Genomic DNA, 26,994 nt, shown 5'->3' with positions numbered 1-26,994 from the left:
CCCTGGACTCTAGTACAGGCCTAGGCACAGAGGAAGCAGTAACTGCTTGTTAAAGACAGTATCGCTTTGTAATTCTAGGGAATTTCACATTTTTGTAATTTGCTTCAAAAAACTGAACATCCTGTGTGTGTGGTGGTGGTGGGGGTGTTTCCTGGGATTGAACCATTTTAATAACCTTGTGCCTAAATTTGCTCCCTAGCTGCCAGGGCAGGAGCCTCCAACTTACCCGCGTGCCAGGGGGGCTCAGGGTAGACCCCCGGGGACCCTGGTTTTAACAAGTGAAACGAAAAGAGTATACTCATAGTAGGAAATGTAGAAATGCAAATTAAAATTGCATGTATTCCTGCCACTCCCGAGATCACAAAGCCCCGGTTTCTGAAAGCCCCGCCAAGGGCCAAGCCTAGTTTTAAAACGCGCGATTTCAATTCCTGAAGACTCTTATTTAGCAGGATTTCTTTGCAGGCTGGTTGCTCATCCAAGGCCTGATTGGCGCTCGCTGTCCCCCCGCCCCCTCCCCCCTTCCCCCTCCATCCCTCCCCCCGCCTCGATTTTCCGCTCCGCTCGGGGCCCCGACGTGGCGCACGAGATAACTGGTCGGGCAGAGGTGACAACTGCTGTCAGTGTCGGCAAAAAGCCATCAGTCTGGAAAGCTCTCCTTTTGGAATTAGACTCAGCGGCTCCGGGGGCGGGGGGAATGCGTCAGCCTAGCGGGTAAAATCCTTTCGGGGAGGAATCTCCGCCGGGCCCCAGAGCCCCCCCAGCTCCGGCCCCTCCTGCGACGCGCGGGCGGCGGCCGCCACGCTGGACGCCCCGGCCCCGCCCCCTCGGGGCCCGCCGGGCCAATGGGCGCCGAGAGCGGCCGTGCGTCACGCGGCGCTGGCCAATCGCGGAGGGCCACGACCGTAGAAAGGCCGGGTGCGGCCGAGGCAGCCCCGTGGACGACGGCGGCGCGCAGCGGCGTGAGGGCTGCGGGGCGATGGTGGTGGTGGCAGCCGCGCAGAGCCCGGCCGCCGGGGCCCCCAAGGTGCTGCTTCTGTCCGGCAAGCCCGCCGCCGCCGCCGCCGCCGGAGCCCCGGCCGGCCGGGCCCTTCCGCTCATGGTGCCGGGCCCGCGAGGGGCCAGCCCGGAGGCGGCCTGCGGGGGTCCGCCCCAGGCGCGCAAGCGACAGCGCCTCACGCACCTGAGCCCCGAGGAGAAGGCGCTGCGCAGGTGGGCGCGGGGCGGGGGCGGGGGCCCGGCTGGCCGCGCTCGGGCGCCGGGGCCTGGCCGGTGGGGCGCGGCGCGGCGGGGGCGGGGCGGGGCGGGAGGCCGGAGCCCGGGCCGCCGGGCCTTTGTCATCCCCCCCTTCCGTTCTGGGTCCTCAGTGGTGCGTGGCGCTGGGCGTCGGCGCGCTGGGGTCGGGCCCTCTGCCGCGGGGCCCCGGGCGGACCTGTCATTCCGCTTTCCTGAATTTGGCCCGTGTGCATAGACTCGATCGACCCACTTTTTGTTTTGGAGACGCGCGGAGCTGCAGTGACCGAGGCTGGGAGGGCGGTGAGCCGTGTGAGGCTCGCTGGGCAAACGGCCTCCGCGTCCGCTTCTGGGGTCGTTGGGAGCCTGGAGCGAGGATTGAGCCTCGTACTCCGTGCTCCGTACATCTTGGTTCTTTGGTGATTCGTGGGTGCCTTTTGTGGTTTAAGTACCCACCTTCTTGAGCAGACACGGGGAGCAGCCGTCTCGGGGCTGCCCTGGATGTCAGCCAAGGTGAGAGGCCTCGGCCTCGCCCTTATTTGAGTTACACGGGGAGTAGCAAGGGGAGGAGGAAATCTCTGATGCAAGATGAGTCGTAGTTGTGTCCAGCGGCCTGGATGCGACGGGGGTGTGGATGACGCAGTGTGGGGGAGAATGAAACGGTTCCTCAAGCCAGATCCACCAAAGGCTGTGTTTTTTGTTTGTTTGTTTTGTTTTTGTTTTATTGAGGGGAGGAGCCTGGAGTATATTTTACCTTAGTCTACCTTATATGCTGTAAATGAAAACGAAAGCACCAGCTGGTGGAGCTTTCAAATGAAGATATAAATAAGGTTTGAGATGATTTAGTGTGGTATGTCCCTTCTGTTCTCAGGAAACTGAAAAACAGAGTAGCAGCCCAGACTGCCAGAGACCGAAAGAAAGCTCGAATGAGTGAGCTGGAACAGCAAGTGGTAGATTTGGAGGAAGAGGTAAAACTACTGGAGATCAAACTCTTATCTTTTATTTCCTGTAATCCCTTCCTTGGTGAATGTTCTGAGGTTCGCTGCCCATCCCAAGTTGATTCTCTTTTCTTTTTTTTTTTTTTTTTAATATTTTATTTATTCATGAGAGACAGAGAGAGAGAGAGGGACAGGCAGAGGGAGAAGCAGGCTGCATTCAGGGAGCCCGACGGGGGATCCCGGGACTTCAGGATCACACCCCGGGCCAAGCCACCGGCGCTGCCCTGATTCTGTCTTTTTAGAATATGATCGAACAGTTAATTAAAAGTTAAACTAAACTAAAATAAAATATAAATATAAATATAAATAAATAAATAAATAAATAAATAAATAAAAGTTAAACTAAAAAAATTAATCTAAATTAATTAGGTAATTAAGTGATTAAGTGATGAAGGTTGATGAGAGCAGAAGTGGTTGACCCTCTGGCATTTGGTGCTAGATCTGTCTCAAAGTTGTGAATTGCAACATTACAATGTTTATCGAGTTAGTACTAAGAAATTCATAAAAGCATGGTAGAAAATAGTTGCTTAAACCTGAGACCCTTCTTGGCTTGGCCAAAAGTCCACTTAACAGTTCCCTTCCCCCCCAAAAAAAAAAAAAATAAAAAAATAAAAAAATAAAAAAAAAAAAAGGGATCCCTGGGTGGCGCAGCGGTTTGGCGCCTGCCTTTGGCCCAGGGCGTGATCCTGGAGACCCGGGATCGAATCCCACGTCGGGCTCCCAGTGCATGGAGCCTGCTTCTCCCTCTGCCTGTGTCTCTGCCTCTCTCTCTCTCTCTGTGACTATCATAAAAAAAAAAAAAAAAAAAAAAAAAAAAAAAAAAAACAACAGTTCCCTTCCCCTTCTAGGGCGTGCTTATTGCCTAATCCTAAATTATTCCCAGCTACACATCTTGAACACATAAGGATTTTATATATGTATATATATACATTTTTAAAAACATGTTTTGATTTTATGGCCTACCATTATCACTTCTATTAAAACCTGCTAGTTTAAGATAGGATTTTTTTTTCCCCTTGTCCTATCTAAAACCCGCAAGTCATCCTTTGCTGAGGTCTATATTCGTAGTTGGAAGCATTGTGTTATTTGTGGCCCCATGAAATGGCACTTCTTATTTTTCATAACTATGACCCTTCCTTTGAATACCTACTGTGAACGTAAGCAGAGTTTTCCAGAAGGTCAAAGAGAAGGAAAGGAAACCAACTGTAGTGAAACGTCATCAGGTGGATTCTTAAGTGAAAGAACTGGATGTTTTAATAGCTTTTTCTGAACTTATTTCCAGAACCAAAAACTTTTGCTAGAAAATCAGCTTTTACGAGAGAAAACTCATGGCCTTGTAGTTGAGAACCAGGAGTTAAGACAGCGGTTGGGGATGGATACCCTGGCCACTGAAGAGGAGGCGGAGACCCAGACCAAGGTAAGTTGTCTCATTTATCTGATGCCCTGTATGAGAACTGGTTCTAAGTGACATGACCCCTTACTGACACTCATTTTTCAACTGTGTAGTGAATAGTATTAAATTCTACTAAAGTAAGTTACACAGCTCTCATAAGAGCAAGTACCAACGGGGATCCCTGGGTGGCTCAGCGGTTTAGCGCCTGCCTTCAGCTCAGGGCATGATCCTGGAGACCCGGGATCGAGTTCCATGTCAGGCTCCCTGCATGGAGCCTGCTTCTCCCTCTGCCTGTGCCTCTGCCTCTCTCTCTCTCTCTCTCTGCATCTAATAAATAAAGTCTTAAAAAATATATGTATATTAAAAAAATAAAAGAAGAAATGTATTGTGGAAGGGTGCCTGTCTGGCTCAGTTGCTGGAACATGAAACACTGGATTTCGGGGTTGGGAGTTCAAGCCCCACTTTGGGTGCAGAGATTACTTAATAAAAACTAAAATCTTTTTTTTTAAAGGCTTTTTTATTTACTTAGTAGAAAGTAAAATCTTTCTTTTAAAAGATTTTATTTACTTGAGAGAGAAAGAGAGTATCAGTGGTGGGGGCAGGGATAGAGGGAGAGGGAAAAGCAGACTCCCCACTGAGCAGGGAGCTCTATGTGGGCTTCAGTCCCAGGACACTGAGATCATGACCTGAACCCAAGGCAGATGCTTAACAGACTAAGCCATCCAAGTGCCTCTAAAGGTAAAATCTTAAAACTATTATGGAGAGGCAGCCCCCGTGGCTCAGCGGTTTAGCGCCACCTTCAGCCAAGGGCCTGATCCTGGAGACCTGGGATCGAGTCCCACATCAGGCTCCCTGCATGGAGCCTGCTTCTCCCTCTGCCTGTGTCTCTGCCTCCCTGTGTCTCTTATGAAAAAATAAATAGGGATCCCTAGGTGGCGCAGCACTTTGGCGCCTGCCTTTGGCCCAGGGCGCGATCCTGGAGACCTGGGATCGAATCCCACGTCGGGCTCCCGGTGCATGGAGCCTGCTTCTCCCTCTGCCTATATCTCTGCCTCTCTCTCTCTCTCTGTGTGTGACTATCATAAATAAATAAAAATGAAAAAATAATAATAAATAAAATCTTTAAAAAAGTAGTATTATGGAGAATATCACTGAAGATTTTAAGAATATCAGTCCTTCCCTTCCAGAATCTTAATTTGGGCCATAAAAATGTTTCGTTGCACATAAAATGACAGAAGTTAGTCTTCCTTCTTTTTTCCTCTCTTCTTGAGGAAGACTCAATTAAACGGAAATAACGGAGGTAAGGGAAAGGTTTCAGCTCCAAAGCTTAGTTTTCTAGCTTTCTTGAACCTTGAGAATCACAGCTGCCTGGTGACCATTTCCTTGAGGACTCAGCAGTTTGAGTGGTTTATTTATGTTGGTCTTTCAGGGGAATGGAGTGAGGCCGGTGGCCGGGTCTGCTGAGTCCGCAGCACTCAGACTACGTGCACCTCTGCAGCAGGTGCAGGCCCAGTTGTCACCCCTCCAGAGCATCTCCCCATGGATTCTGACAGCGTTGACTCTTCAGACTCTGAGGTAAGAGTTTTTTTGGATTTAGCGAAGAGCTGTGTAACTAGTTAATTCCTTCTGTTTGATGTCTGAGATCCCTGACCAGATGTAGGAGGGCAGGAAAGGTTAATTTTGGCTGGGTTACAGGTGAAGATCGACTGCCTTCCTATCTCCAGGTGATTTAGGACATAGAGTGAGGTGTAGATAAATGGGTCTGTGGGTCTCGGAGGTCATCCTATTGAGTGATGATTCATATACATTGTGGGACCTAGTAGGAAGTATTCCAGGTAGATTCTCAGGCACATTCTAATGGTTGGATTCCATTTAATTTTTGTCTCTTGCAGTCTGATATCCTGTTGGGCATTCTGTTCAACTTGGATCCAGTCATGTTCTTCAGATGTCCTTCTCCAGAGTCTACCAGCCTGGAGCAGCTTCCAGATGTCCACCCAGAAGGACCCAGTTCCTTACCGGCCTCCCCTTCTCCATCACTGGGGACGTCATCAGCCAAGCTGGAAGCCATTAATGAACTGATTCGTTTTGACCATGTATATACCAAGCCCCTAGTCTTAGAGATACCCTCTGAGACAGAGAGCCAAGCTAATGTGGTAGTGAAAATTGAGGAAGCACCTTTCAGCCCCTCAGAGAAAGATCATCCTGAATTCACTGTCTCAGTGAAGGAAGAACTTGTAGAAGATGACTTCATTCCAGAGCTGGGCACCTCAGATCTACTTTCATCCAGCCACTGCCTGAAGCCATCTTCCTGTCTACTGGATGCTTATAGTGACTGTGGATATGAGGGCTCCCCTTCTCCCTTCAGCGACATGTCCTCTCTGCTTGGTGTAGACCATTCTTGGGAGGATACTTTTGCCAATGAACTCTTTCCCCAGCTGATTAGTGTCTAAGGAATGATCAGTGCTGTTACCCTTTCCCTTGACTATTATACTGCCTGAAGATAGCAGAGAAAGCCTGTGCTTCGTTTAAAAAAGCCAAAGTAGAGGGTGTACAGTCCTAGGGAATTCTTCTAAAGTATTTGTTCAAACCTTATAGGTCACCCCAAGTATTCTTTTGTCATCTAGCAGTGCAAGGTACTCAGATATATTACTATAATCCAGAATTACAGCTTTTGAGGTTGTACCTTTATCTTAAGGGCAGTAGTTTGACCTAAAATTCTTATGTAAGGGTCATTGGACAAGTGTCTTAGACGTGAAATTTGAGTGGCCCTTTAACATTTCTTTTCCTCCTTCTTGGTATCCCAGGCTTGCCTCCAATTTTAGGCCCTTTAGTTTGCTTCTGCAAGCAGAGAACACCTACCTGAGGGGGCTCCTTTCCGTCATGTACAGTTCAAGTAAAGATCAAGAATCTTTTGTATAACTATGAAAATTTACTATGTAAATGCTTGATGGAATCTTTCCCTGCTAGTGTAACTTTTGGAAGGTGCTTTCTCCATTTATTTAAAACTACCTGTGCAATTAAAAAGTGCAATGCAGTGTCTTTGTTCCTCGGTAAGTCTTACTGCTTTCTCTCTAGGTGTTTCACTGTTTACAATGATAGTAATTTATCCGACTTCACTGAGCATGCCACCTTTTTTTTTTTTTTTTTTTTTAAAGATTTTTATTTATTCATGAGAGACAGAGAGAAGCAGAGACACAGGCAGAGGGAACAGCAGGCTCCACACAGGGAGCCTGATGTGGGACTTGATCCTGGGACTCCAGGATCGTGCCCTGGGTGGAAGGCAGGCGCTAAACCGCTGAGCCACCCGGGCTCCCCAAGCGTGCCACTTTTTATTTTTTTTTATTTTTTTTTTGAATTTTTTATTTATTTGTGATAGTCACAGAGAGAGAGGCAGAGACACAAGCAGAGGGAGAAGCAGGCTCCATGCACCAGGAGCCCGATGTGGGATTCGATCCCAGGTCTCCAGGATCGCGCCCTGGGCCAAAGGCAGGCGCCAAACTGCTGCGCCACCCAGGGATCCCGCGTGCCACTTTTTAAAGGTTTTTCCCTCCTCAGTTACTGCCTGCCTCAGTTCCTGCCATAAGTGGTACAATCTACTCTTTGAGCAGTTACTATATTTCTGATTCTGTAGCCTAACTGGCCAGTATCACAGCCTAGTAAGTGGCAGAACTAGAATGCTTAGCCATTATTTTGCTATACCACCTTATGTTAAGAGATGGACATGCTGTTAAAGATCAAAATTGTCTTGCCATTATAGGGATTAAGAACATCTTCCAGACTCAAACTACCTGAATTTAACTCTGCCACTGGTTAGCCAGGTAGCCCTGGACATGTAATCACTTCCTCACCTGTAAAAGGGACATAATAGTCCATAATATCTCTAAAGGTTGCTGGAGGATTCAAGGAGATGATGCATTATAAGCTCTTGGCATATGTACACTTATCAGGTAGGTACCATCCCAAGCACTCAAAAGTTACCTCTTCCCTTAATCTACTTTGGAGAGATTTTAATCTTAGGGAATTATATACTAGAATTTGTTTCACAGAAGAATGAACCTGTTAAAAAAATCTGACACATCAATAGTATCCCAAAACTATAGACATATCCTCATCCTTCATGTGCATCTTTTCTTGGAAATCTTACAAGATGCCGAAGGACTTCCCTCATTTATAGAGATCATTTCACCTATGCCAGCATTCTATGCCAAAACTAAACTACCACTAGAGAGGTCAAGTGGATAGGCAAAAGGGAGGATTCAAGAAATCCCAAGCAGCAAGGCAAAGCAGTCTCTACTTTCAACCAAGTACAGGGGAGTTTGGTGTGATTGGAGGCATGTCCACAAAACAGCCTAAAACCCCTGGTCACTAAACCCAGAACTCAATTCTAGTTTTTGGCAACGCAAGCTTACTTAGGCTATCTTAGAATCTCTCCACCGGGATCCCTGGGTGGCGCAGCGGCTTGGTGCCTGCCTTTGGCCCAGGGCGTGATCTTGGAGACCTGGGATCGAATCCCACGTCAGGCTCCCGGTGCGTGGAGCCTGCTTCTCCCTCTGCCTATGTCTCTGCCTCTCTCTCTCTCTGTGTGACTATCATAAATAAAAATTAAAAAAAAAAATTTCTCCACCCAATGTGGGGCTCAAACTCAGAACCCAAGTTTCAAAAAAAAAGAACCCGAGTCTCACACTTCTGTGCCCACCAGGTGCCCCTATGCTGCTTCCGTATCAGAAATGTATAGACAATCTCCAGCTGCCCCCATGATTAAAAATCTGATCACCTGATTTTCTATAACTGAAAATTTAAGTGCTGGGAATCTATTTAGGGATTGTCTAGGCAAATGCAATTATAGATGCATTTTAGCCACTCTCCATAATAGAAGCATCTGGAGATTGAGGCTCAAATAATTTACATTCAATGACATCACATGAAAGAGGCAGCTGCACTAACAGGGATAAGAGGACATACATAACCTGTGTTGGTCACTGGGGTTTTCAGTTCCTGTACAGATGGGTGAAAATGACTAACCACTGCTCAGCCTTGAGAAAACACCTGCCTTTAAGGACATCTTATTGAAACAAACTGGTTAGAAATAAAACCAAGACCTTTTTCTGTAAAACCAAAGCAAGATTTATATTAAATGCAGAGGGTTGTCCATAAATGAAACGAGACAAATGTCTGAGCACTATTTCCCTAGGCCTTGTAACACTGACCTATGCGGGCTTCCTTTTCTACTAGACATGCTATTGGAGTGCACACAAAGGAAAGAACCGTAGGCAAAAAGTAACATTGCCTACTCCAGGAATATTCTATGGCATCAGTCAAAATCTAATATCTAAAGAATGAAATCTTTACCTTGTGACTTCTCAAATTCATTGAATGGCAGGAAAACTGGCTTGTTGACCCATAAATCAGTTATTGAAAGACAACATACCCTCATCTTGCTGTAACTGTAGCCTAAATGCACGCAATTCAGCTCTAAGATGCCACCGGCAGACTATCTGGACCAAACAGGTACACACAACACTATTTTTTTTTAAGTTTTTTAAAGATTTTATTTATTTATTCATGAGAGACACACACAGAATGAGAGACAGGGGCAGAGACACAGGCAGAGGGAGAAGCAGGCTCCATGCAGGGAGCCTGACGTGGGACTCAATCCCTGGCCTCTAGGATCAGGCCCTGGGCTGAAGGCGGCGCTAAACCACTGAGCCACCCGGGTGCACAACACTATTTTCTGAAGGAGTTTAATGTTACACTGACTGAACCATACTTTATTGTGGATTATTTAAGTCTAAATGACATATTCTGGTATTCCATGAAAACACTAAAACCACTGGTCAAGTAGGAAGAACATTGAAGCTGGTTAAGTTCAATTAAAATACTGAATTGTCACTATCTATTTAGGCTTTAGGTTCCAAATCTATGAAGAAATTAGGTAACTTTTAGCTATGATTTCCAAATTTTGGTGAAAAACAATATCCTAAGTTTTTTGTAATTGCAACTCAAACTTAACTCCACCTGCCCACAAATCAGGGATCCAAGTGATTAAGGTTGTAAATATGCAGGCAATACTGCCACCCAGTGACCTGTCAGCTCTTAAAGAAATGACCACGTAACTTGGAATTTTCCTATTCCTTCTAAAGGTCCTAAACCTATAAAAACAAAAATATTGTGAACTCTATATACCATTTCCAACTCTCTAAACATTTTTTTTTAAAGATTTCATTTATTAATTCATGAGAAACAGAGAGAGAGAGAGAGAGGCGGAGACAGGCAGAGGGAGAAGCAGGCTCCACACAGGGAGCCCGACGTGGGACTCCATCCGGGGACTCCAGGATCATATCCTGGGTCAAAGGCTAGCGCTAAAGCACTGAGCCACCCAGGGATCCCCTCTCTAAACATTTTTGACTGTCACTACTGTCATCTGAATACTGGCAATCAATCACCACTGCCAATCAATGCCATTGACTGACAGCAGCAAACTGATAAGGAGATTGGAAAGCATTCTATAGGTTTTAGAACTGCAAAACAGCCTATTTTGGAAAGCTAACTCACTTATGAAGCTTACCTTTAACCCAACATAATAATCTCTTCGAGATAAATTTAAGTCCCTCTCTGATATGAATGCTGCTTTAAACACAATTTAGAGGGGGACGCCTGGGTGGCTCAGCAGTTTAGCGTCTGCCTTCAGCTCAGGGTGTGATCCCAGGGTCCGGGATGGAGTCCCACATCAGGCTCCCTGCATGGAGCCTGCTTTTCCCTCTGCCTGTGTCTCTGCTTCTCTGTGGGTCTCTCATGAATAAATAAATAAATCTTAAAAAACACTAACAAAACATATTTAGAGGAAAGCAGAGGTAGCGGATTTGTTATATGCAGAATACAAATACTTCAAAAAGTTAAAACACTTAAGAAGTTTTATTGAAAACAAAATACAGAAACACCAGATTCTCATTTTAAAGTAAAATTGACAGCATCTTCCAGAACCTTCCTAGTACTGCACCATTCTTATCACTATCAACGAAACCAAAATAATTAATGAACCTGCTTATATAAGCATTCTTTCCATGGTTCCAGCCCCCACCCTATTTTCCCAAATTTTACATTTGCACCTTTTCAAAAATGAGTAGCAGGTTTTATTTTTGTTTCTGCTTTTTTATGACTGATTAATATTTGAGAGAACTGGACTTAACTTGATATTTAAAAAAAAATCCCACACACACCCTACTCAAACTCAGAGAAAATATACATTTGTTCATTAAAGCTCACCTGCTTCAGATAATTTTTCTCTTCACACATTAGCATTGTAAGCCAATGTTTGATCCATGCTTCAAAAGCTGTACAAAATGAAAAGACCTGTTGATTCCCTAAGGAAACCTTAAGGCAAAAGCAAAAGCCTTATACTACAGAAGGAAAACAAAACAAAGGCATGGAGACTGTGGAGACGGCTCAGATGAATAAGCACCACAAGGATGAAGAAAATTTCTGTACATATGCAAAAGGATAAAGTTTAAAAAGGAGCATTAAACATCCATTTTCCTGCAGAAATAATTAACCATGTCAGATAATCTGACTCCTGAAACAAATGGTTTGGATTTTAATTAACAGACTCTTCATTCTCTCCTGTATTTTACACCAGTGGTATCAGAGCCCTGTCTGGAGCTCTTCCTCCTTCCCCCATACAGACCTTTGATCAGAGGCCTCACCCACAATTCCTACCGAAGCCTATCTTAGTGTCTTTTGGGTCCTTCTTTGGAAGTTCTCACCTTCCCTTCCGTCCTAACACCGGGACTAACTCCAAATTCTGGGCATTCACTTCATGTTTTTGAGTTATACCAGAACAAACTTTTTTAGCACGGCGATTTCTTTAAGGCTACAAACTTTGTTAAGTTGGTCCCATTAAACAATGACCTAAAGGCAGGAGTTTTTCAAACGGCATGAATCAAACACTTGCACATTTCAACAGAATACAGTTTACATTCATCTCTAAATCTGAGATTAAGAAACTATTAGCTGGTTTCCAACTGGTTTTAACACTGGTTTGAAGTTCGAATAATTTTATTGTGTAGACATTAAATATTGTTTAAATATTAAACATTAAATCTTTTCCTGACTATCCAGACAGAAATAGAGAAAGCAGGAACAACAGGCAAGGGAAGAAACAGTCCAATTAACAGACTCGTTACTTCTACGCCATCTGTAACAAGGGGAGGGATTTCAGCATGGGTTTCGAAAATGCCTGGGAGCCGGTTTCTAAAGTCACCTCTACTTGGCAGAAGCCATTTTTTATTTCCTACACAAGGTTATCTGATTCCTACAAAGGGGGAAGAAACCCAGAAAACAAAATGAAAAGAACTGGGGTGGTCTCCTGTCGTGTGATGTAAGGGCCAGTATTACACTATTACACTCATTTCATTAAGTTATAGTGGATATTCTGTAGCACTGAAGGAAGTGTTAGTTTACTCGGCACTGAGACATTGCCACACAGAAGAGCCCTTCCTGAGAAATAAAAAAAACTTCAATCCTGGTTATCCCCAAAGGACACCTTGAGCCTCGTTTAGTTCCTAAAGATGAAGATGTCCTGCTAGCAGGAAGCTATTCTCTACTAACTGAGGTTTACTGCCCAACAGCTGAAGCACCAGGCAGAGTGGCTAGTTCAGTACATCTCAACGTCACTTACCCATAGGTTCTCAGTTAATTATTCATCATTATTTTCTACATTAATGCCAAAATACTCAACTTGCTAATATAGGTACAACCTTTTTAAAAATACCTATCAGTGCCAGGCTTCGCTGACATGGCAGTTCCTTGGGATAACTTAAGGGAGGCTTCTCCCATAGTCAATCTGCACATGGGTTACCTCTCAATCGCTTTTTAAGGATCGATCAAAGTTAAAGAAGTTGTAAACATTCCTGAATAACTGGGCTTATCAATTATGCAAGGGAAACCAAGGAGCAACAGTAGCACAAGGCAAAAAAGCCTTGAAGGAAAAATCTTTTCTTTGTATTTTCATTGCATTTTCAGAGGTGAGCCACACAGCTACCAGCTATTTCATCAACATAGCTACTCAGAATTGACAATATACAAGTCTCAGAGCTCCTACTAAATCTCTTGGTAAAAGGCTCAAGCTACTGCTTTCTTCCCTCCTCTTCCCAATCATATATAGTCACCACTGTAAACAAGAGCTCCGATCTGAAGATGCAGTTGTGACTCAGCTGTCAGAGTACACAGTAGGAGCATCCTTCTTTCTTAATGCATCGTTTTCAGATTCAAGTGTCTAAATATTTGCCAACTATCTGAATGGTTTATACAATGTGACAGATGACTTAAGTCACCCTTAGACACACAGCTTATATACTTGCCTTTGCAAGTTGCAATTTCACATTCCCTTAATAAGCTCCCTAGTAAACCGTTTTCCCTCGAGACAAGCTTCCTTGGCAAAAAGATGGATTCACGAAATGGCTACCCAAAATCAGAGTCCCACCCCAAATCACAGGTGGAGATATTACACCCGTTTCATAAAACTTTCAAGTCCCTATACTATACAAATACAAAGAGGCTCACGACCAAATACATGAGCCACCTAAAATTTGACAACTTTAGTATAGAAACTGGTTTTAGAGTTCCATCTCTTCTTCTGTGCAAGCAGCTGTCTCCAAACTATTGTAAACAGGCATCCCTGTTTGCCGAGGTTCCAAGAACAGTTCAGTTCTCCCAGGGAAGGCAGTGCCAGCAGCTGCATGCTTAGTTTGGCTCTCTCCTGTGTAGTTCTTAGCATTAGATGACGGCTTTGGCTTATCAGAAAGGAGTTCAGGGAGAGGTTTCCAGAGCACAAGCTCCATGGAAGGACGGCTCCTACGAAATAAAAAAGATTTTTATCAAAAATTTTAGGATATGGAAATAAAAGATACATGTTGAAAAGTTAATGTTTGCTATCAAATATCTAGAATTAAGAACTGAAGGCATCAAAATAAATTTTTGATGATCTAAATAGATCTTTAGAAAGGCCACTCGAATACATACAATTTTATAGTTCTGTCCATATTTTTAGAGATTTATTTTAGAGAAAAAAAGCAGAACCATATGCACATGAGTAGGGGGAGGAGCAGAGGGAGAGACACAGAATCCCAAGCAGGCTCTGCTGAGCATGGAGTGAACTACTGGCTCAATTCTAGGACCTTGAGATTATGACCCAAGCCGAAATCAAGAATTGGATGCTTAACGTGCCCCTGTTCTGCACATATTTTTAAGCAAAACAAACTAGTTATATTGGTGTGATTTAAAGTGATACAGGGCAGCCCCAGTGGCTCAGCGGTTTAGCGCCGCCTTCATCCCAGGGCCTGTTCCTGGAGACATGGGATTGAGTCCCAAGTCAGGCTCCCTGTATGGAGCCTGCTTTTCCCTCTGCCTGTGTCTCTGCCGCGCACCCCCGCCCCGTGTCTCTCATTTTTTAATCTTAAAAAACTAAAAAATAAAATAAGTAAGTAAATAAAGTAATACAGGGGTGCCTGACTGGCTCAGTCAGTAGAACACATGACTCCTGATCCTGGGGTTCTAAGTTCGAGCCCCACACTGGGTGTAGAGATTAGGTACGATCTTTAAAAATAATATAAAAGCAAAACAAACAAAAAAAATATACAAAAGCAACATAAATATTCAATATGAAAAACAGATGCCCTTAATTTAATGTCATAAATTTTTTTTTTAAGATTTTATTTATTTATTCATGAGAGACACAGAGACACAGGCAGAGAGAGAAGCAGGCTCCATTCAGGGAGCCCAACGTGGGACTCGATCCCAGGTCTCCAGGATCATACCCCAGGCTGCAGGCGGCGCTAAACTGCTGTGCCACCAGGACCGCCCTAATGTTATAAATCTCTTAAATTGTGGTTAATATTAGTAGTTATGGGCTACTACTACTTTGTACTAAATCATTATAAATGAAAATGAAATACTGACCAAACACATTAAAAATATCTCCCTATGCCTTTTGCTTAGTACAGCTACAAAGCAGAATGCTTTTTGCAATAAGCCCAAATGATTATGTCCCCAATGCCTGCCTCTGCCTCAGTCCTCCTCCACTCAATGATGGTTTGGTGATTTCTGGGACCCAAAGGCAAGTAAGACAAATCACACTGAAGAACACACTCAAAAGCTAGCTTCTGGAAAACTACCAAGAAAAAAAAGAGCTATTTTTTAGACTATAGAGCAACATGACCTGCTTGACAAAACTATTTACCCACTCTCAGAGCTGAGTAGTTTATTATAGGCCCAAGCTAAGAGGCTAATGCAAAACTTCTTTGATCTAACATCACCTGAACCAACTATGGCCAAAGGCAGTAATTCCCCATCTACCTGGCATCACTGGGGCTGGTGTTCTAAGAGATTTTTTCAGATACCTGAATCTACTCTATGTATGAATCTATTTAGTCTTTCCTAGGCAACATGTAAATGGCACTTTATAACTTGACTACTATTTTACACGTGAATAATGACTGTTTCAGATCATGTAAACTCAAGGACTATAAGAATTACAGGGCTATCATTAGGTTTTGTGTCAATGGCCCCCAAGCCTGCTTTGTTCTTTACACTCTTACGTTTCCTCTTGTCCTCACATGATTATTCTGCCACTACCCACTACTATGAGTTTGTTCTCACTTCCTGTTTCTGTGTTTCTACTCTGATGTTCTAGGAAATCAGATAATTAAACTCATTAAACTATGGCTAACTTAAGAGCAAAATGGCTTAGAGACATCTGGGTGGCTCAGTGGTTGAGCATCCGCCTTCGGCTCAGGGCGTGATCCCGGTCCAGGAATCGAATCCCCCATCAGGCTCCATGTGAGGAGGATGCTTCTTCCCTCTGCCTGTGTGTCTGCCTCTCTGTCTCTCATGCGTGAAATAAAATAAAATAAAATAAAATAAAATAAAATAAAATAAAATAAAATAAAGAGCAAAATGGCTCAGAGCTAAAGCTCTGAGAGGCTATCCACTATGAGATAAGAATGTCAGCTTTGGATTGTGGCCTTTGTGGTAACTATTTTGACTACTGGGAGATTTCTTTTGGTTTGTTTTCTAGGTCTCAGTGGTGTTCCTGAATAATTGAGAGGCTGGTAAGCAAGAGCTTTTGAAATGTGGTTCCCATATCTTATGACAAGAATTTAGGAGAGAATGAACTCTCTTGCCAATCCTCCCAATCCCAAATAACAGATGATAGTGCATTTCAGGACTTGAAAAGAATTGGAGGTTAAGAAGGTAAGGTAGCTACTCCTGCACACTTCAAACTTCTCCTTGCACAGCATTTTGTTCACCCCCAATGAACTAAGAAAGAGGCCTATATTGGGACACCTGGGTGGCTCAGCGGTTGAGCATCTGCCTTTGGCCCACGGCATGATCCTGGAGACGCGAGATCGAGTCCCACATTGGGCTCCCTGCATGGAGCCTGGTTCTCCCTCTGCCTGTGTCTCTTCTCTGCCTCTCTCTCCGTCTCTCATGTATAAATAAATAAAATCTTTACAAAAAAAAAAAGAAAAGAAAAGAAAAAGAAAAAGGCCTATATCCAACCTAAGCTAAATATAAAACCTATTGTGCTTTCATTTTGCTGGTGATCAGGGGACAAAGAGAGGACTAGGATAGGACAGGCCGTGTCTGGAGACAATGGGTTTCTCTTCAAGATCATAATTAAACAGAACCAAGGGGGTGCCTGGGTGGCTCATTTGGTTAATCCTCCAACTTTGATTTTGGTTCAAGTCATGATCTCAAGATTGTGGGATTAAACCCTGTGTTGGGCTCTCTGCTCAGCATGGAGTCTGCTTGTCCCTCTGCCTCTGTTCCTTCCCTTGCTCCATCTCTAAAAAATAAATACATTTTAAAAAATAAATAAATGGAAACCAGGAGCCAACACTTACATGGACTCAATCATTTTCTTTGTAAAGACTTCATCAAATTCCCTCTTCAAACCGGTTTTCATGGTGTCAGAAAGAACAAGACTGGGGAGATGATTGATATTTCTGTCAGCTTCCACTTCCTCATCTTCGTCAATTATCCTAAATAAAGACAGCAGAAGCAGAGAAAGAAAAATTATTTAGTCAAGCTATTATATATATTCTAGTAATGGGATGAAATTTAAAAACACAATAAAGGCAAGAGGTGCTACAGGAAAAGATCAAGTAAAATATGAGACTCCAAGGGAAAAAGTACATACATGCAATCAGATTTGAAGAATGTGTCCTTGAAAATTCCCATAAACCAAAAATTTATATTCAGAGAGTAGGTGAAAATATTTAGCACAGTTCTATGAGCTTAACATTAAATGTGCAAACTCCTGAGTTCTCAGATTTTTCATAGTCTGAGAGGCTGAGGATCACCGTTATTACTCAATGATGAATTAGACTAGCTTAAATGAGTAGAGACATCACAGAGGAACAGCAAATAAGCCAGTGACATATGCTACCCATTTACCTGTCCTCAATTTCTTGAAGCCTCCTTCGGGCAACTTCACACTGTGGTTCTCCGGTTGTCTGATCCATTTCTTCACAAATAACATCTAACATGCCAGGTGCGGAGAGGCCACTAGTGCACGGATTTACTCCATGACTCTCTATATCCTGATGTGCACAAAGAATCCAGTCATTAGGACCAGCACAGAGCCCTGCTTCAGTTAGCCTTTTCTTTCTTACTGGACAACTGAAAAAAAAAATTCAATGACAATTCAGAGTCATATAAATGAAATGTTTATCATCCCTATCTCTAACCAAACTCTCATGTAAAAAAAAAAAAATCGGATTTTTGACAGCGTGTGATTATAAGATAGGAAATCATGAATTTTCTTTTCTGTCATTCTAACAGCCTCCTTGAGAGATGTTTTCTTCTGCTCTGACAAATTAGACTTTACCTGCAAGATTGTGCTTTTTTCAGATTAGTGTTCAATGTGGGAACTTAGAAGTCATTCCCATTTCTTTGGCTCTGGATAGGTCAAATGGAAAGAAACTAAAATCACAAAGCAGCAGTTGAGCACCAGTCATATTTTGTCCTAATTCTGCTTGCTCCATATGGGGAGGTGGTCTACAGGCATCCTATCTTCCCTTAGGGCAAAAAATATATAACTTCATTAGGTCTGTTCCAAGTAGTACAGGTTACAGAAGACATTAAAAAACTTTATTTATTTATGTATTTATTTGAGAGGGGGGGGGGGGAGACCAAGCAGTAGCATGCATACATGTGTGCACAAGCAGGGGAAGGGGCAGAAGCAGGCTCCCCAATGAGTAGGGAGCCTGATGCAGGGGCTCGATCCCTGAACCCTGGGGTCATGACCTAAGCAGAAGGCAGCCACTTAACCAACAAGGCCACCCAGATGCCTCCAATACTGCTGATTTCTTGGTCCTCTGAAATGTCAGAAGACTCTTATTTGGCTCTGAGTCCCTTACTATAATGGGGTACATTTTTCTCCCACTTTGCATCATAAACCATTTTCACTTCCTAGAAAAATTTATATTTCATAGAGCCCTTAGAGTTCATCAACTTCTTTACTTTTGCAGATTTGGAAACTAAGACCTAAAAAAGCTAAAGTGCCCTCTTCTAAGTGTCATATAAGGTAGAGTTGCATGTTGGACACAAGTCAGAGCTCCTAAGTCTTAGCTCTATGCTCTTTTCACTGAAACTGATGGCCTCCTTAAGGAAGTTCAAACACTTCAAGCTCTAACCATGAACTAGTATTTGCATGCACTGCAACATGCCCAATTTAGTTGAAAACTGTCTGAAGCACGTTAAATTCTGAAGCAGGTTAAACAGACAACTATTCAAAAAATATATATATATATATAGACAACTATTCTATTTAAGTCCCAAGACCAGATGTACTTTATTGCTTGGGCATTAGCAAGTACAGCCTCAAAAAACAGAACATAGCTCTGCAACTTAAAAAAAAAAATCATTAATGGCTACCACAGCTTATGACTCTATAAACTGAAGGCCAAAGGAAGTGGTATGTATTTTACAAAGAGAAATTTCTTTTTTTTTTTTTTTTAAGATTTTATTTATTTACTCATGAGAGAGAGAGAGAGACAGAGACAGAGAGGCAGAGACACAGGCAGAGGGAGAAGCAGGCTCCATGCAGGGGGAGCCCAACGTGGAACTCAACCCGGGGTCTCCAGAATCCTGCCCTGGGCCGAAGGCAGGTGCTAAACCGCTGAGCCACGCAGAGATCCCCATAAAGAGAAATTTCCAATCCTGTTAAGACTACAAAACAAAACACAAAAAACCCTGCAAAAATCAACATTAAAGCCTCTGGCAATATAAAATCTGACAAATAGTGATGCTCTTTTGAACCTAGACTTTTATTGGAATCGGCTATTAAATAATTTAAGTGTTTAGATTTTTAAAGTCTTTGAGTACAGCTGACATGCAATGTTACATTAGTTTCAGATGTACAACATAGTGATTCAACAACACTGTATCTCATGCTATGCTCACAACTGTAGTTATCAGGGTAGGGTGCCTGCCTTTAGTTCAAGTCATAATCCCAAAGTCCTGGGATTGAGCCACACTTCATCGGGCTCTCTGCTCAGCAGGGAGTCTGCTTCTCCCTCTCCTCTTTGCTCCACTCATGCTAATAAATAAAATCATTTAAAAAAAACCACAACTGTAGCTATCATCTAAATATATGGAACCCCTCACAAATTTGCATATCATTCTTGCACAAGGGCCCATGCTAATCGTCTTTGTATTGTTCCAATTTTAGTCTATGTGCTGCCAGAGTAAGCACGAGAATATGTTTAATTTATAATTTGCTTTAATTGATAAGAAAACATTAAGAATGCATAGCTATACATCACATATTTCTGTAGTACCTGGATAGTTTTATGGTGTTTTGGAAAGCAGGAGAAAAGCTACACACATAAAACCAGCTAAGAAAACGCAGAAAAAATCTGTACAGGTAATTTCCTAGTACATCCAACAATTCAACTATGAAATGCAACTGAGTTTAAGAGCTGGGTTCTGATCTCTGACCTCCAACATGATTTGGACTGTATTATTTTATGCCTGTAGGTCCGTTTTGCATATAATTAGAGATCAATGATAATGAAGTTTCAAAAAAAATGAGCTATAAAAGACTTCAAAGTACAGATAAGAGCTATGGAAGTGGCAGGTGGGCAGTACACTTCTGGGCATTAGATATTCAAATGTCAAGCTCCTTATTCTCAGGGGTTTAATCTCTCCATCTGTAAATTAAAGGCAGTTTAATTTTTTAAAGTAAGTGTTACATCCAATGTAGGGCTGGAACTCCCAACCCGCAAGATCAAGGATTGCATGCTCCTTGGACAGAGCCAGCTACGCACCCCAAAGTTGGTTACATTTTTAAGCCAACAGATTTTATGCTTCAAACTTATCACACTGGAACTCTTTATTCATTTATCTCTCCTTTTTTTAAAGATTTAATTAATTTATTTTAGAGAGCGTGAGCAGGGGTAAGGGTGCGGGGTGGTGGAGAGAAGCAGATTCCTTGCTGAGTGTGGAGCCTGACACTGGGCTTGATCTCCTGACCCTGAGATCACACTACTTGAGCCAAAACCAGGAATCGGCCGTTCAACAGACTGAGCCACAGGTGCCCCCGTTCACTTATCTTATAGTATACGCCAAAAGAAAAAAGCAAAGAGATCCCTGTGTATCTGCAGCAATCCCAGGGCAATTAAGAATATAAATATTGTCTGGTGTGGTGGTTTTTAAACTAAGGCAACTTTTAAATCTATTTAGCCTATGCATCAGCAAGAGTGGAAAATACAAAGTTTCTGCTGTCCAAAAAGCGAACAAATAAGCAAAACTTACCCAAAGTAAAAAGACCAATGACAAATTTTGGGGAAACATAACACACATAATAAACTACTGATTTCTGGGGCGACTGGGTGGCTCAGTGAGTTACACATCTGACTTTGGCTCAGGTCATGATCTCAGGCTTCTGGGATTAAGCCCCACACCAGGCTCCCTACTCCACAAGGAGCCTGTTTCTCCCTCTGCCTGCTGCTCCCCCTGCTTGTGCTCCCTGTCCAATAAAAAAAAATAAAATCTTTTAAAGAAGCAATAAGCTACTTTTTGTACTAGCGGTTTCTTATACGTAAACATGAAAAAGATCAATAAGCCAATAGAAAATGTGCAAAAACAGGAACAAATGACACACTTAAACACAAATGTATTAAATGTAATGATGTTCAAAATAACTTTAGTTTACCAAATATAAATCAAAACAGTGGTCTGAAAAAAGATCTAATTTTAAGTATAAAATCCTATGCTAACACAATTCAATGAATAATTAGAAAACAAACATCCATGAAAATAACATTCAAGATATTGACCCTCACCAACATCCCAAAATGGTACTCTATTTCCTTCTCCCTACAGGTAAACACTAGGTTATTTACTTCTTTTTAAAAATACATCATCATGCATGTAGATACGCATCCCTACACTACGTTTAGGTTTGCCCAGCTTTCAACTGTATGCTTAGAGAATTTATACTGTACATATTCTTGGATGTTTCTTTTGCTCATACTATGCTTATAAGACATATCTACATTGATAGGTATAATACATTCCATTTTCTCCCCTTTTTTTGCTTAATACAACTCCACTGTATGAATTTGTAATTTTCTTTATCCATTTTACTACTGAGGGACATACAGGTCGTTTCTGTTTTGAGCTATTATGAACAAGGATGCTATGGACTTTCTTGTGTCTCCTGTTCCAATCGTGTACACATTCAAGAGGTGAACTGTTGGGTAATAGAGTATGTATGTCTTTAACTTACTAGATAATGCCAAACTATTTCCCAAAGTGCTTGTACTGTCTCAACTATAATACTGCAGTTATTGGTGCTCCGGTACCTAGTGGTAAAGTAGCATATCTCATTGAGGCTTTACTAGGCATTCCTCTGAAGACTGATAAGGTTGAGTGAACACCTTTCATTTATTGGTCATTTGGACATCCTCTTTGATTCTTCCACTCATTTTTCTATTAGACTGCCTGTCTATGAGATACAATTTTTTTAAAATTTTTATTTATTTATGATAGTCACACACACATACAGAGAGAGAGAGAGAGGCAGAGACATAGGCAGAGGGAGAAGCAGACTCCATGCACCGGGAGCCCGACGTGGGATTCGATCCCAGGTCTCCAGGATCGCGCCCTGGGCCAAAGGCAGGCGCCAAACCGCTGCGCCACCCAGGGACCCCGAGATACAATTTTTTAACCTTTGAGTTTAGTGAAAAAGTTTGAAAAGACAGTTCTGGTGAGAAGATGGAGACACAGGCATTTCCACTGTTAAAAGGAATATAAATCGGCAACACTCTTGTTCAAAATTTAAAATGCAAGCAATTCAGCACCTAGGAATCCATTAACCTACTTGCAAATATACACAAGGAACTTTAAAAAGAATGGACACAGTAGCTTTAATCTACAGTAAAAGCAAAAGATTAGATATAACTTAGAAATCTATCAACAGGAGGCGAATTAATGATCCATACCTAGCCTTCCAACAGAAATATATTCAATGTTGCAAAAGAAATGCACCCATATGCAACAAACTAGGAGAGTAAAATGAAAAGATCCAAGTGTTGCACAACGAGGGGAGTTACCTTTTACAAATGTAGAAGAGCAGAGGTATATACAGTTATAAACTTGTTTTTAGATTATCTTCCAAAGGAGACATAGGAAACAGGTAACAGGCACTCTTAAGACTTTACAATTTGTATCCTTTTGCACACCTGAAATTCTTTTAACTTTGTCCATGTCGTAATATTCACATGGATGAAAATTCAAACATTACTAAGGAGCAGAGGGAGAAGTTTCTCTCTGATATACCAGCTACCCAGTTACTTTCCCCAAAAGGCAACCAGTTACCAGTTCCTTGTATCGCCCTGCAGAGATACTTAATGATTCACCTTTTCACTTAAATAGTCGAGGATATAAAACAGGTTAAATTTAAGCGACCGTAAGGTGAATAGGTGGCACCTGACACTTACTCATCATCCTCCTCCTCTCGTTTGTGTTTCTTTTTACAGCGCACTGAAACACTGTTGAAACAAACACACAAACAAACAAACATTAGTCAACTGAGAAATTCACTGAGCCTGTGCTCTCGGCCTCCACTCTCCCTTTTCCCAACAATCGCGCTCATTCCACGAGTACTGGCTGTCCCCTTCCAGGCCGACTGGGATTGGACAGACAGATCACAAGGTCGCTCAGGTTGGGTGGTCCCGACGTAACTAGAAGTTGAAATCTCAACTTCCCACTTTGCCAAGGGAGTGGGAAATACATCCGGAGGGACCGACTTACGTGGGGGAAAACGTTTCTGGGGGCAAGCACGGTGCTCATAAGCACCGCACTTACGATCCCACTAACAGGACCCGCTTCGGCCCCACGCTGCGGGCGAGAAAGCCGAGTGGAGGCGGGGCCCTGGAGGTCAGCCCCCGCGGCCGTGCCCAGGGCGCCTCCGCGCTGCGGTCCGCCGGGCTCCGGTGCCGGCCCAGCCCGGGCGGGCTCGGGAAAGGCTCGGCGCCGCGCCGCTCGGGTCCGCTCCGGAGTCCCGGGCGCCTTCCGGCTAACGTCCCCGGGGCTCAGGCGCCCCCGCCGAGGGTCGTGAGGACGCGTAACGAGCCCGAGCCGCGCGCCCGCCCGCCCGCCCGTCCGCCCGCCCGCCGGGCTCCTCACCGTCCGCGCGCCGCGCTCCCGCCCGCGGGGCTCGGGGCGGCGCGGGGTCCCGGCCGCGGAACCAGCTCGGCGCCGTCCGCTCCCGGTGGGAAGGCCCGGCCGGGGAAGGCCGGCGGCGGCTGCAGGAAGTCCGGACCGCCGCTCAAGGGGAGGCCGCTGAAGGGCCGGCCGAGCGCGGCCATGGCCGGGGAGACCAGGAGGCTGCGCCCACGGCCCCGACCGCCCGCGTCCCCGGGCCCGGCAGCTGCGGCCACAGCGACTGCTGAGAGGCGCCCGCCTCCGAGCCCGCTCTCGACCCCACGTCACGCCTTCTAGAACCCTCCACCCCGGGCCGCCCCGGGGCACGCCGGGATTTGTTGTGTGTGGAGAGTGGCTGCCGCGAGGGATACTGGGAGTTGCAGTCCGAGCGGACTACAACTGGCATGGCCGCCTCTGCCTGCCTCGCGTTTCTGTAGCTGTTTTCTCCGTCGTAAAACCTGATAACAACAGCACCTCTCTTCTTAGGGTTGATGGGAGAAGCGAATGAATTACAACATCCTGAAGCGCCTGCCTGGTTCAGTGGGTAGAGCCTGTGACTGGATCTCGGGTGGTGAGCTCAAGCCCCATGTTGGGCATACATCCTACTTTTTATTTTATTTATTAATAAGAGACACAGAGAGAGAAAGGGCAGAGATAGCGGCAGAGGGAGAAGCAGGCTCCATGCAGGGAGCCCGATGTGGGGACTCGATCCCGGGTCTCCAGGATCACTTCCCGGGCCGAAGGCTGGCGCTAAACCGCTGGGCCACCCGGGCTGCCCAGATCCTACTTTAAAAAACGAAAACTACATCTCTTAGAGCAATGCTTGGCATATAGCACATACTCATTAACTATCAGCTATTCATTATTTCCGTGTTTTAATATGAATAAGGTTTGGTGTTGTCTTAGGGGGAACAGCTTGGAGGTATCTGTAAAATACTCAGAGCACTGCGAGAGGCAGTGTCAAGTCTAAGGCCTCTGCCTAGATCTGGAAACAGTCTTGCCGGAGGGGCTAGCAGAGTTGGTTGACCCCAAATGACATGAGAGACAAGGCAAAATAACAACTAAATTTCTTTACTACTTATACTCCATTGAGAAGTCCTTGAAATAGGCTGGGACATTCCTCTAGGAACCCAGAGCTGCCTCAATGTTAATACTTTGCAAAAGATCTTAGCTTGATATTAGCTTGACCTCCGATCCTGTAAGTCTATTTTAACACATATAAAATTCCTTTGGAAACTTTATCTCTACTTCCCAAGATACATGTTAGCAATCATCCTCCAAGCATATGACCCACCCATATTCATCTAAAGAATCTCATAACTAAAGTTTTACTAGATAGTAATAAATGGCCTTTTCCTAACAATAGCTGTCCCCTCAAGGTCCTAGAAACCTTGCTTCCAAAATTTCTTAGAGACTTATGATATCCCTAACCCCCTCCCAACTTGAAAGTATATCATCAGCCACTCCTCACCCCCCAGCACAGCTCTTTCTGCCCACGGGTCCTGTCCCTGTACTTTAATAAAACCACCTTTTTGCCCCCAAGATGTCTCAAGAATTCTTGCTTGGCCCTCGGCTCCGACCCCAACACTTTCCTATATCGCCAACCGCTGATCTTACCATTTTTCCCATCCCAGAGAATGACACTACTTTCAGTCTGGTTGCTTATACCAAACTCAATGCCCTTTGGCCAAAAACCACCTAAACACGCCTATAATTAAACAGATTTACTCCTGCTTATAGAGAGGGAGTGTCTCAGCAAAGAGGTGTCAAAAAAAGCTTCTTTTAGGATTTCGGACTGTCTTAGGTGAAACAGAAGACAGAAAGCAGGGCTTTGTTCTAGAATTAATATTGTCAGGAAGCAGGGATAGTTTTATGATTGGGTAACTTAGTTGATCTTTCCTAGAAAGTAGGAAGAATGAAGGGATGCTATAAATAGTAAGGAAGCAAAGTCCTGGGGATCCCTGGGTGGCTCAGCGGTTTAGCGCCTGCCTTTGGCCCAGGGCGTGATCTTGGAGTCCGGGCGCATGTCCCGCATCGGGCTCCCTGCACGGAGCCTGCTTCTCCCTCTGTTTATGTCTCTGCCCCTCCCCCCTCCATGAATAAATAAAATCTTTAAAAAACAAACAAACAAATTGACATGAGACAGATTAACAAGAGAAAACCAGACTTAATTTTGTGCATACAGGAAATCCACATAGACAAGAAATTCCAAACATAGTGAACCGGTGGGCACCTGGGGTGCCTCAGTTGGTTAAGCTTCTGCCTTTGGCTCAGGTGATGATCCTGGAGTCCTGGGATCCAGCCCCACATCTGGCTCCCTGCTTGGTGGGGAGACTGCTCCCTCTCCCTTTGCCCTGCTCAAGGACACACTCTCTCAAATAAATAAAATCTTTAAAAAAAAACACCCCACAAAACCATAGTCAACAAGAGGTTTACAGGAGCTAAGGAGAGGTATAAGGGATCAAGAATACAAAGGGGAGGGGATCCCTGGGTGGCTCAGCAGTTTAGCGCCTGCCTTCGGCCCTAGGCGTGATCCTGGGGTCCCAGGACAGAGTCCTACATCGGGCTCCCTGCATGGAGCCTGCTTCTTCCTCTGCCGGTGTCTCTGCCTCTCTCTCTCTGTCTGTGTCTCTCATGAATAAATAAATAAAATCTTTAAAAAAAAGAAAAAAGAATACAAAGAGAATAACCAGCAGGAAAGTGAGACATGTTTTTGGAAAACAAAGCTTGCCTTATTATGCATATGTTTCTTAGGTAAAGAGGAATCTCTGTTAATGGCTCTGTTCCTGGTAAAGCAGGCAGTTGAGGGGGGTGGTAAAGAGCTTTTCTTGAATCTACTGGATTTTAATTGCTTTTAAGTCAAAATGCTGTTCATGCAAAAGTGGCCCCATACACTTGTACTCTGCATATCATTTTCAGACTACTTTCCACCTAACTGTATTTCTTGAATGGCTACCCAAATGCATTCTTTAGTTCGTAATTCTGTACCAAGTTGTATATTCCTTATCAGGCAATGTACTATACTAGAATAACTTATTATATACTACCTATTTGCAGGTGCTCTTTACCCAAATTAAGTATTCCTCACAACACTGTCAATTGGATGCTTTTCTTACGCCTCACTTTACAGATAAGAAAACTGAGGCAAGTTTTAGTTCCCAATTCCCCTATTTATAAGTGAAAGGGTTCAATCCCAGGTCTGAGACCTTAGACCCTGTCCTAAATTGCTAGGCTCTGCTCCATCCCGTTGAATTTCCCAGCAGAAAGTGCTTTGGAGGAATAAAGGAAAGCCTCACTAGAGTGTGTCTGAGACTGACACACTCAGACCCTGGAAGCAAAAGACTGAGGATTATTATGCATTATCTCCTACAGTAACCTGAGAAGAGCGGTACAGAATTTGATGGTGGCCACCGAGAGCATCTCTTCGTTCTAGTAACAGTCTGGGTCTGCCTCTTTGAGGGGACTTCCAGTTAACCTCTCAGGAAATTGATGGGCCAGACATAGACATTTTGACAGTACCCTCTTGGCTCTGTTCTCCTAGTGGCTAATCTTATCTGCTAGCTTCTTAGAAACAACAGTATTTTCTGGTTATAAAACTAACAGTCTAGTAGAAAATGATAGGAGGTGGTGATAAAAGTATATAGAATCAATTTTTTTAAAGCC

The 26,994-nt window shown here is 43.9% G+C and overlaps 3 protein-coding genes and 1 non-coding gene across 7 annotated transcripts in view; 2 read left to right on the top strand and 2 right to left on the bottom strand.

The window, feature by feature from the left end:
- The first annotated feature begins 961 nt into the window (after positions 1-961).
- On the top strand, positions 962-6,656 carry XBP1 (X-box binding protein 1). Its single transcript, XM_072803084.1, is given in 6 exon segments — positions 962-1,209; positions 2,102-2,198; positions 3,511-3,645; positions 5,051-5,110; positions 5,113-5,196; positions 5,514-6,656. Coding segments are annotated over 6 exon segments (1,167 nt in total). The 5' UTR covers positions 962-976; the 3' UTR covers positions 6,072-6,656.
- Positions 6,657-10,514: 3,858 nt separating this feature from the next.
- CCDC117 (coiled-coil domain containing 117) lies at positions 10,515-23,585 on the bottom strand. 2 transcript variants are annotated; one of them, XM_072803085.1, is made up of 5 exons: positions 23,314-23,585; positions 22,626-22,676; positions 17,074-17,298; positions 16,521-16,658; positions 10,515-13,470 (listed from the first exon to the last, which is right to left on the bottom strand). In XM_072803085.1, the coding sequence occupies exons 1-5, from the start codon at positions 23,493-23,495 to the stop codon at positions 13,233-13,235; spliced, it is 834 nt and encodes a 277-aa protein (XP_072659186.1). In that variant the 5' UTR covers positions 23,496-23,585; the 3' UTR covers positions 10,515-13,232. The 2 variants fall into 2 exon arrangements, with proteins under 2 accessions (XP_072659186.1, XP_072659187.1); XM_072803086.1 differs by lacking the exon at positions 23,314-23,585 and adding an exon at positions 22,939-23,094.
- LOC140619859 (U6 spliceosomal RNA) lies at positions 19,268-19,375 on the bottom strand. Its single transcript, XR_012019665.1, has one exon. It is a non-coding gene; the product is annotated as a U6 spliceosomal RNA (small nuclear RNA).
- Positions 23,586-23,693: 108 nt separating the features above from the next.
- The window catches only part of CHEK2 (checkpoint kinase 2), a 91,623-nt gene continuing 88,322 nt past the window's right edge, over positions 23,694-26,994 (top strand). Inside the window, exon 1 of one of the 3 annotated variants that reach the window (XM_072803075.1) lies at positions 23,694-23,902. In XM_072803075.1, coding sequence (XP_072659176.1) covers positions 23,836-23,902 — 67 coding nt within the window. In that variant the 5' untranslated portion in view covers positions 23,694-23,835. The remainder of the gene's footprint in view (positions 23,903-26,994) is intronic. The other 2 variants (XM_072803073.1, XM_072803071.1) reach the window with 2 other exon arrangements.

This window comes from Canis lupus, chromosome 27, assembly GCF_048164855.1.
Source record: "Canis lupus baileyi chromosome 27, mCanLup2.hap1, whole genome shotgun sequence".
Classification (NCBI taxonomy): domain Eukaryota; kingdom Metazoa; phylum Chordata; class Mammalia; order Carnivora; family Canidae; genus Canis; species Canis lupus.
The sequence above is the reverse complement of the archived record's forward strand: the minus strand, read 5'-3'. Positions and strand labels throughout refer to the sequence as shown.